Here is a 10,512-nt window from a genome sequence, read left to right on the forward strand (position 1 = left end):
TTCCTGCTCACGTCTTCCCTCGCACCCGCACCCTCGGCCTGTGTCCTACCTGGGGTGGACTTCGTGTGTGTGGTCTAAGGTAGATCAGAACTTTCTGGCTTCCTCACAAAGGGTGGGGATGGCCTTGTGACCCAGTGTCCCCACCCGCACTGCCGTGCCGTGATCGTCATAAGTCAGGTGTGTGTCTGGGGGGATCTCTGTTCTCTTCCATGGGTCTGTTTGTCCTTAGACAGGTCATGCTTCACTGTCTTAAGTAGTTTATAATAGGACCTGAAACCCGGTAGTATAAGGTCTTTAACTTGGTTCTTCAAGATGGTCTTGGGTGTTCTTGACCATTTAAATGTTAGAATCAGCTTCTGGGATGTTTTTTTTATTGGAAACACATTGATTACATATATCAATTTAGAGAGAGTTCAAAGTTTATAGTATTGAGCCTTTATGATATTCCCTAAACATGGTGTATTCTATTAATTGTTGTAGTATATTTATAGATTCTTCGGGGCTTTCTGCATACACAGTTACATCATCCATGGACAATGAGCTTTATTTCTTGCTTTCCAATTCTTCTTAAAGACAATACTTCTGTTTCTCATTTGTATTTCTTTTTAAATGAATTTATTTATTTTGGGCTGCGTTGGGTCTTCATTGCTGCACACAGGCTTTTTCTAGCTGCGGCGAGAGGGGGTTACTCTTTGTTGCAGTCCTCAGGCTTCTCATTGCTGTGGCTTTTCGTCGCGGAGCACGGGCTTTGGCGCGCGGGCTTCAGTAGTTGCGGCACGCAGGCTCAGTACTTGCGGCTTGCGGGCTCTAGAGCGCAGGCTCAGTAGTTGTGGCGCACGGGCTTAGTTGCTCCGCGGCATGTGGGGTCTTCCTGGACCAGGGCTCGAACCCGTGTCCTCTGCATTGGCGGGTGGATTCTTAACCACTGCGCCACCAGGGAAGCCCCTCTAGTTCTTTTTTTTCAAACATCTTTATTGGAGTAGAATTGCTTTATAATGGTGTGTTAGTTTCTGCTGTATAACAAAGTGAGTCGGCTATACGTATACTCCAATTCTTAATAGGTTTAATTTATTTTCTTACCTTATCGCGATGGCCAGCACCTCCAATACTATATGTTCGATAGAAGTCAGGTGAGGACGGGGACAGGCAGGCTGAGGGGGAGGCAGGTTTTGTGTCCAGGCTTCTGAGCTAACGTTCAAACCCTGGGAAGGATGATTGACGGCTTGACCCCCCGGCCCTCACGCCTGTGTCCTCCTCTCTTGCAGTACGTTCACCACAGCCCCGGGAACTCCAAGCGTGGCTTTGGCATAGACTGTGCCATCCTCTCCTGCCAGGTCTATATCTCCCAGATCCTGGTGGCCTCCGCCCTGGGCAGCGTGGTCGATGCGGTCGGGACTGTGCGCGTCATCCCTATGGTGGCCTCTGTGGGCTCTTTCCTGGGCTTCCTGACGGCCACCTTCCTGGTCATCTACCCAGAGGGGTCTGAAGAGGCCAAGGAAGAGCAGAAGGGCCTGTCTTCCCAGGCTCTGGGCGAAGGCGGGAGCAGCGGCATCGAGAAGCCCACGGTCCTGAAGCTGTCCCGGAAGGAGGGCCCGCAGCGGCTCGTGGAGACCGAGTCGATGGTCTGAGCCGCGCCCCGTGCACACACATTCCAGGGTGGGCAGGGAGGTGGGGAGGGGCGGGGGACACCGCCCCTGCAGGCTGGCTGCTGTGGCCTTAGCAGCAGCGCAAACCAGAGTGGAGGCTCGGTAGTTGTAGGGTAGCTTTGCGCCACTAGGCAAAAATACCACATTAATTACTTTTCCCACAATTAAAAAGAATCATTTGAAATCTTTTTTTTTTTTTAATCGTAAAAGATCTTTTAATTTCAACTTTGTCTTTTACTCTGCAGGTATATTATTCTGCATGGTTTAAAAGTATAAACCAGATTTACAACATAGACCATAAGTGATTTAGAAAACAATAAGAATTTTGCATTTCTAAAGTTATAATTGAAAACAAAAAATATCTGATGTATTTTGCTATATCTTAATCTGAATTCTTCAGATAGCAGTCATGTAGTCAGTGACTAAAATATTTTTATCAAATTTTTTTCCCTGTGGACGCCTACAGGTATTTGGACGTTCTGTCAGATCTCATCACATTTTGTTGGTGCTGCAGCTATTGGAGAGTATTTTCCTCTATGATTACTTTAGGGAAAAAAAATTTTTTTTTTCTTCTTTTTTTTTTTTTTTTTTTTTTTTTCCTTGATGGGTCTGGCTAAAGGTTTCTCAGTTTTGTTTATTTTTTTTTTTTTTTTTTTTTTTTTTTTTTTTTCTTTTTCCCGAAACTGTGGTTTTCTTGGAAGAACAGCATCTATCTCCTGTTTTCCTCAGAGTCTGCCGCATTGTGCCCGGGCAGCCCCGTTCGTGGGCGGCGGGCAGCAGTAGTAGTGACACCAAAGCCAGGAGGAGGCAGGGCCCCCAGGTTCTCGTGGGGTGACCAGGGCAATTCACAAGGGCCAATTCCAGACACCCCGCCCAGCGGGCTGGGATGGGCCGCCAGCGCCGCGGTAGCCCTTGAACTAGCAGACCTGCCCCTGCCTGCGGGCCTACCTGTGTGTGGCTGCCCGTGCTCAGCCCTCCTGCCCGTCATCCTGTCCGAAGCTCCCTGGAGAGGCTGTGATTCTTGCGTTGCACTTTGATTTGTCTTTACACCATTTGTGCGGGAAATCACGAGGGCAGAGCTCCCGGTGTGGCTCTGCCTCTGGCGCCCCGCCACCAGGCCCACACACCGGACACTCTGCACCCTTCTGACCTCTGTGCCTGCTCACCCCGCTGGCCACTGGAATCGGAGCCACCTCACGGTGCAGAAGTAGGTCTTGGGACAGAAGGAAGGTCCGGCCCACGGGTCAGCTCGGCGCGGTGTTTCTGGTTTCAGCGGAGAACCAAACTCGGGCCCCGGGGAAGCCCGGTCGTCACGTGCTGCAGCTGTTTGGAAAATGCTTTTCAAACCACACTCTCTTTATAACTAAGCAGTTTCTGCGTTTCTTCTTTGGAACGGTCAGTCTAGGTTTACTGATCTCAGGAGAAAGAAGGGAGGCCTCCGCCCATTACCCGGATGAAGTGAGAGAGGATTGTAATACTTTGCTGCCTCAAGTTGGTGTTTTTTTTTTTAATAAAGTACTTTAAAGTGCATGAGAATCATGCTGCAATATGATCGTTCTAAAGCAAACATATATTTCAAGACGAAATTAAGCAGTTTTTAAATAAACTACTTGAATTTTCTGTGTGTTGAAAGGAATAGTGGTGTTTAATGTATTTGACCAGCCTCTGGTCTTGCCCTGTCTCTCCGTTGCTGGTGGCACTTTGTAGGTTGTGATTTGTGCCCAAGGAGCAGCGGTGCCTGTCCAGGTCGGATGTGTCCACAGGCCAAGTGTCCTCCCTCAGAAGCCCAGGATCACAGAGAACCGACCAGAAGATGGGAGTGTTTTCGATGGCATCATAGCTGGAGCATGACCTTGGGAATCTTGTGCTTGGACGGGAAAGTCCTTCCCACCACTGGAGGCCGTCTCGGTGTTCCTGAGGCCCCCACTGACCCACCAGCCATCCAGTGTGTGCTTCTCAACACCCTCCCCCCAACGAAGCGGGTGCTCCCAGCAGGTCACTTATATGCAATTCAATGGCCTTCATAGCTTTCGGATGGTAGGTCCTCCTGCTGTGATTCAATCTCAGCCTGCGTTTAGCTGCTCCTCGAGGGGTCTCCTGGCAGCTAGAAAACGGGGAGGTCGGAGAGCAGAGAATATATGGGGGTGGCCGGGATGGTGGGGAGAGGGCCACCCCTCGCCCCCTATCCACAGCCAGCGCTCCCTTCCAGACCCAGGGCCCCCAGGGCCCGGCTGGGGCTTGATTTATAGGAGCAAGAGGGGCTTGTGGCGAGACCACCACCTGGAAAGCGTGTTGACTCTGGAGATCCCAGCCTTAAACTTGATCGTGATCTGAACCAGCGAAGACATCAAAGGACATTTGTTGAAGTCACTGTTAGGACAATAACCATGCTGGAAAGTGCTTGTGATAAAGGCCCGCGAAGGGAAGGGCGTGGCCACTGCTGGCGGCTCCGTGCAGAAGTGAGTTTCCTGCCATCGAGTTTTACAGATTTCAAAGCCTTTGGATGTTTGTGACCAAAGTGTGTCTTACTGTGTCGGGAGGGCAGGTGCCTTGCGGTCTGGATCGGGGGCAGCCATGGAGCCGGCCCACAGCACTGCCCTCCCGGCCCCTCGCCTGGGGGCGAGCAGGCACCATCCTTGCAGTGAGGTTATTCCCAGGTCTCACTGACTTGAAGCTCTGTCGTCACCTTGTGTCTTAAGAGAAGCCGAGAGGCAGGGCGAGCGGGCTGCCTGCACGCGGTGGTTGCCGCCCATGGCTCACGGGTGTGTGCTTTCTATTGCTGTACCTCAGGGCGACATGGGGCGACTGCCCCAGAGTGGTCTTCTGTGGCCTGCTAACTCGAAAGGTCTTCTGTCTGGTGCTCCGGCCAAGGGGACTGGTCAGGCTGTGACCAGTGGGCTGTGACAACCCCTGGGTAGGCTGGCCGGGTGGCTGATGCTGGATATGACCCTGGAGTTGGCCTTGTGGGCCCCGGGGGTCTGCGGGCACCGCTCAGGGCCCGGTGTCCCTGAGCAGAGGGCTTGGCAGGGATTTGGTTGGTCGCCGTGTCGTATAAATGGACTTACTACCAAAATAGGGTAACATAGGTCTGGTTTGCACCCCTGGTTCCCTATAAAAGTCCACTGTGTGGAGAATCTCTCAAAGCGATGCCCCAAACACGCGGCGGGGGTCTGCCCCGTGCGGGAGCACCCCCGTGGGGAGGCTCGAGGGGCCATCGGGGTCGGCCAGGTGGGACCTTGTCCCCGTTCTGTCGGCAGGGTCAGCACTGCGATGTTCCCCAGGTGGCTGGAGGGCCCCTGAGGTGGGGGGACCAGCAGTGTCCCCCAGAGGGAGGTAGGACAGCTGGGTCGTTGGCTCCAAATAGTCTTCGGGTGTGTTTTCTTAAAGGCTCGAGTGTGTGGAGACGTAGATCTCTGGCCCCCCAGAACCTCAAGGTGGAGCCTCTGAGAGGCTGCAGGGGCAGGAGTGGCTGGTAGAGCTTGTGGGGAAGGGCCGTCCTCTCTGTCCAGCCTTCGCCTTCCGGGCACCACAGGCCCCTGTAGCCTGAGCTGAAAAACGCTCCAGGAGGTGCCAGCCGATCCCTTGTGCGGCTGAGGGCGCGCAGCAGCCAGTGACGGGGACAGCTGCGCAGAGCAAGGCTGTCAGACACTAGATTCTCTGGACATGAGCCACCTTCGAGCTGTTGGGCTTCCACCCGGCCTTCTGTCCACCTTTGGCTGCCCCGGCTGGGAGCGCAGGCAGCCCTGTGAGGGGCCTCCTGGGAAGGTTGCTGCCAGAAACGGACGTGCCCGACTCTCGGTGTTCCATCCGCAGGCGGCTGCTTCTAGGACACACCATCCATCTCCTGCCCACTTCCGGGCCTGGGGCCTCAGGCCTGCCTGACAGGGCTAACGCGAGGGTCCACCCCCTGAGCGTTCCTGGGGCTCAGCTGTCAGCGGAGTGGTGTCGATTCATCGCGGCCCTTGGGCACCCGGTATGTTTGGGGGCTTGTTGACATTACCTCCTCGTGGGGAGCCGCCCATCGCCGTCCTGGCCCCCTGGCCAGCCCATCCTTGGGACCGGCCACGTCCACTGGGCCCTCCACCGAGCTGAGTGCCCACCCTGCCCTCTTGCCCTACCCCGGGCTGCCAGGGGCACAGCTCCATGTGCTGTGGACCGAGACTGTCTCTCGGTGGCGGAATGACCCAATTGTTGGAAATGCCTCTGGCTGCCAGAGAAACTCCCCAGGCATCTCGGAACAAAACTTATTTAGTTCCATTGTGAACTGGCCACAGGACAACTTTTTTTTTTATCAACTTAATGAAGTTGGAGCCACTGTAATAGCTCTTGCTGATTTTAGCAGTGACATAAGTGTGTGTTAAACACATAACGTTTTATGAGGAAAAGGGATTATAAAGAAAAGTAATATCGCACATCACTTAATTTTTTTATTAGGTGGGCACAAGTGGCCTGGTGTTTGTGTGTCTTGATGCAGAGCCCTAGGTCTCGGGGCTTCTTTCCGGTAGATGTGGCTGCATGGCTCTCTCTGCCCCATCCCTGTGCGTAAGGTCCTGTCTGTGTAACACGCTCACTTTCCGATGTAGACCAGGCTCTCCCTATGTCTGTTTCGCTCTGTCACTCTGTGGTAAACTTAATAAACCTTTCCCTGCCAGGTGACAGCATGGGTGTGTCTGTGTCACTTCTCCAGAACCCCTCCCTCTGCCCTCTTGTGGCTGGGCTGTGGACCCAGGCCCACCCCCTGCCCTCCTGGAACCTGGGTGGGTCCATTGTGGAGAGGACAGAGACGCCTCGGTCTGACCACGGGCTGCCAGTGGGTGTGGACTAGGTAAGGGTTCCTGAAGTGTCCCCAGAGGCTCTCCCAGCCCCAAACCTGGGGGCCCGTGTCAGAACTCCCAGGCCCTCCAGGGCACCTGCCAGAGGTGAGGGGGTTGGGTGGGTGGGTGGGGGTCTCAGCACGGCCCACCTCCCCTGGCTCAGGTGGGCTTCAGTCTGAGCCAGCTGGGGGTGATAACTTCCCAGCATGCTGGTGACCTGACACAGCCCTTTCAGGACAGACCCCGAGCTTGGGGCCCCAGGCCAGGTGTGGGCAAATGTCTGGCAGCCCTTCCTTGCCAAGGCCTGTCCTGGTGGGTGGGTAATGGGGTCCTGACAGCTGGTAAGAGAGCCTTCCAGGGAAGGGGGGGGAAAGCTGAGGAACGGCCCTGGTTACCACCAGCCAGCCAGGGAGCGGCCAAGCTGCCATCAGGCATGGGGTGTGTGCCACACGGGCTGGGTGGGACCCTGGGCAGCTGCAAGCCACCCTGCACTTGGCAACAGAAGAAAGGAAGGGGGAGGGGCTCGCCCAAGGTCACGCAGCCGGTGAGAGATGAACGCCGGATGGGTTGATTTGTTCTGAGGCTGCTGACCTGCAGTGGGGCGCAGGCTGGCTCTGAGTTGGGGCACTGGGGAGGCCTGCCTGGGAATGTCGGAGGGGCGAAGGGGCCGGCTCAGACCCTCGGCTGGGTGGGGTTGGGGGCGAGATCCCGGGGTTGCGCCTGGGCATCAGGAGGATAGAAACTGCGAGGCCCTGGCCCTGCGCTTGTGCCCTGAGCGCCCCCGCGGGGCAGAACCTGGCCACACCTCCCTGCCGTGGGGACCAAGGGGGTCGTGCCTCCCTGTCGTGGGGACTGAAGGGTCCGCGCATTGCCCCTCCTGCCCCTCCTGCAGCTGTGCAGGCAGAGAGAGGCGGGCCCTCCCCGTGGGGAGGGGCTTGGAGCCAGGGGCTCTGCCCTCATCCTCTTCCCGGCTAAGCGAGCGCGCAGCGCCCCTTGGTGTCCGTCCAGCCCCTGCCCAGGATGCGCAAAGCCCTCGAGACCTGGCGCGGGGCGGAGGTGCGGGGGCCGCCACGCCTCACCTGGCGCAGGTGCAGTCACCCTCCAGGGGAGGCCACTCCAGGCCGCTGGCTGGAGGACGCACACACACGGGCGGTGGATAACGGAAAAGCAGTGCCCCAGACCCCGTCCAACCCGCACGCCTCCACATCTGTCCCACATGTGCTAAAGCAGAAACAATCTGTTTTGTTTTGTTTTTTTTACAAAAATCGGAACACACTATGTAGAGTTTGCAATGTACGTTTTTTTGTTTCGCAAAATAGTTGATCATCTTTCCTTATTGGCACATATTGGTCTACTACATTGTTTTAACAGTATGAACAGAGGTTTTTGTTTGGGGTGTTTGTTTCATTTTTATTGGAAAATCAGAAAAAAAGTTGTATTTATGTCTATTTACCTTATCTATTTTCTGTCTGTCTAACCTGTCTACACCTCATCTATCACTCTAAAAACTCACTAATTTGTGTTTCTGGGACGTATGCTTTAGGATTTTCCTGGGAGTGGGAGAAGAAAAATTTATTAGTGAAGAGTTGAATTCTTAGAAATCTCACATTTGGCTTCAAACTCAGTCTAGAGGACACATTGGCTTTAATTATAAAGCTTTTATATGCTTCCCATTTGCACAGTTCTTTTACATCATTCTGTTACGAGCTTGATTCTGCCAACAAAATGGAGAGACTTACAATTTTTACATCAGGAAACTGAGCTCTGAGATACCAGAAGGTGGACACACAGTGTCTTTTCCAGGCCCTTAGAAATGATAGAAAACACACATACGCACTCGCAAAGACAAGAGCAGGACTCTTCCCAGGGTCCTGGAAGGGTGGAGAGCGGCAGGACCCTAAAGAAGGAGACCCAGCCTGAAGGACCACAGAGGACTTTTGCCAAGTGGGGTGGCGGCAACTAGCGTATCCACCACACGCCCTCCTGGCGGTAGGTGACAGATCCAGAGTGACACCGTTCCCGGCACAGCTGCTGCAATGCACATAGGAGACTTTGGACTCGGCTGGGTCTGCATGGCACAAAGTGAGTAGACCTTTGGCGTCATCTCGTTAATCTGAGCACTGTGCATCAGGAGAGTGTATAATTCAGGATTTATCATGATTTGCCTCCTTTTTCTCTTTGATTTCAACTTTTATTTTTGCTTTACAAATTAGCTTTCTTGAGGTATAATTTACAGGCAATAAAATTGACCAATTTTTTTAAAAAAATTATTTATTTTACTTATTTATTTTTGGCTGCGTTGGGTCTTCATTGCTGCGTGCGGACTTTTCTCTAGTTGCGGTGAGCGGGGGTTACTCTTTGTTGCAGCGCGCGGGCTTCTCATTGCGGTGGCTTCTCTTGTCGCGGAGCACGGGCTCTAGGCGCGCGGGCTTCCGTAGTCGTGGCTCGTGGGCTCTAGAGTGCAGGCTCAGTAGTTGTGGCGCACGGGCTCAGTTGCTCTGCGGCATGTGGGGTCTTCCCAGACCAGAGTTCGAACCCACGCCCCATGCATTGGCAGGCGGATTCTTAACCACTGCGCCTGCAGGGAAGCCCCAAAATTGACCAATTTTAAGTGTGCCGTTTGATAAGTTCTGATAAATGTGTAGAGAGTGTAACCAGCACTGCAAGCGTGATATAGTGCTTCAGAAAGTCAAACACACGTCGGCTTAAGATGCAACCCGGCAATTCCACTCCTAGGGATATACCCAGGCAAAAGAAGACACATGTTCACATAAAAACTTCTGTACACATGTTCACAGCAGCATATTTTGTCCCCCCAAGAAGTTCCCTTGTGCCCCTCCGTAGGCATTCCCTTCTTCCACCTCCTATGCATGACAATCACTCGTTTGCTTTTGGTCACTATAGTTTTTGCCTTTTCTTGAGTCTCATATAAATGGAATATAATAGTATGCAGTATTTTGTGATTGGTTTCCCTTATTTAGCATAATTTTTTTTTTAACTTGTTTATTTATTTTTGGCTGTGTTGGGTCTTCGTTGCTGTGCGCGGGCTTGCCCTAGTTGCGGCGAGCGGGGGCTACTCATCGTGGTGGCTTTTCTTCTTGTGGAGCACGGGCTCTAGGCACGCGGGCTTCAGTAGTTGTGGCGCACAGGCTTAGTTGCTCCGCGGCATGTGGGATCTTCCCGGACCAGGGCTCGAACCCGTGTCCCCTGCATTGGCAGGCAGATTCTTAACCACTGTGCCACCAGGGAAATCCCTAGCATAAATATTTGAGATGCATCCATATTATTGCAGGCACCATGAGCTTTTTCCCTCTTATTGCTGAGTAGTATTCCATGAAATGAATGTACTGCAATTTGTTTATCCATTCAACAGTTGATGGACGTTTGGATTGTTTTTAGTTTTTGGTTATTATGAATAAAAGTGCTGGGAACATTTGAGTAGGAGACTTGTGTGGATAGTAATGAAATGTACATTTTCATTTCTCTTTGATAAATACCTGAGAGGGATTGGTGAGTCAAACGACCAGCTGGTGAGTATGTATATTTTTAACTTTATAAAAACTGCCAAACTCTTTTCTGATGGGTTTGAGAATGGGCTCTACCATTTTGCGTTCCCACAGTCAAACGAATGAGGGCTCTGGTCTCTGCACATCCTTGTCAGCATCCTAGTCAGCGTAGTTTAAAAATTTTTAGCCATTCTATGGGTGGTGTAATGGTGTCCCATTGTGGTTTCAATATGCATTTCCTTAGATGTTAAGCATCTTTTCCTGTGTTTGCAATTTGTGTATCTTTAGTGAAATGTCTAACCTAGTTTTCTTGTCCTGTTTTTTAGTTGGTTTGTTTTCCTTGTTGAGTTTTACGGATACGAGTCTTTTATCAGATATATATTTTGTAAATATTTTCTCCCAATCTGTGAGAGAAAGCAGTCTGCCTTGTTTCTGATGGCGCAGTGAGAACACTCCATCTTCACCAGTAAGTACAGCGTTTGCTGTGGGTCTTACCCAGTTGAAGAATTTTCTTTCTGTTCCTAGTTTGCTGAGAATTCTTAACAT

The 10,512-nt window shown here is 52.4% G+C and overlaps 1 protein-coding gene across 1 annotated transcript in view; it reads left to right on the forward strand.

Moving 5' to 3' along the window:
- The window catches only part of SLC45A4 (solute carrier family 45 member 4), a 32,606-nt gene extending 30,978 nt beyond the window's left edge, over positions 1-1,628 (forward strand). Inside the window, exon 9 of the mRNA XM_007464589.1 lies at positions 1,266-1,628. Within this exon, the coding sequence (XP_007464651.1) occupies positions 1,266-1,628 (363 nt within the window). The remainder of the gene's footprint in view (positions 1-1,265) is intronic.
- The last annotated feature ends 8,884 nt before the right edge of the window (positions 1,629-10,512 follow it).

This window comes from Lipotes vexillifer, unplaced genomic scaffold, assembly GCF_000442215.2.
Source record: "Lipotes vexillifer unplaced genomic scaffold, Lipotes_vexillifer_v1.1 scaffold394, whole genome shotgun sequence".
NCBI classification, from domain to species: domain Eukaryota; kingdom Metazoa; phylum Chordata; class Mammalia; order Artiodactyla; family Lipotidae; genus Lipotes; species Lipotes vexillifer.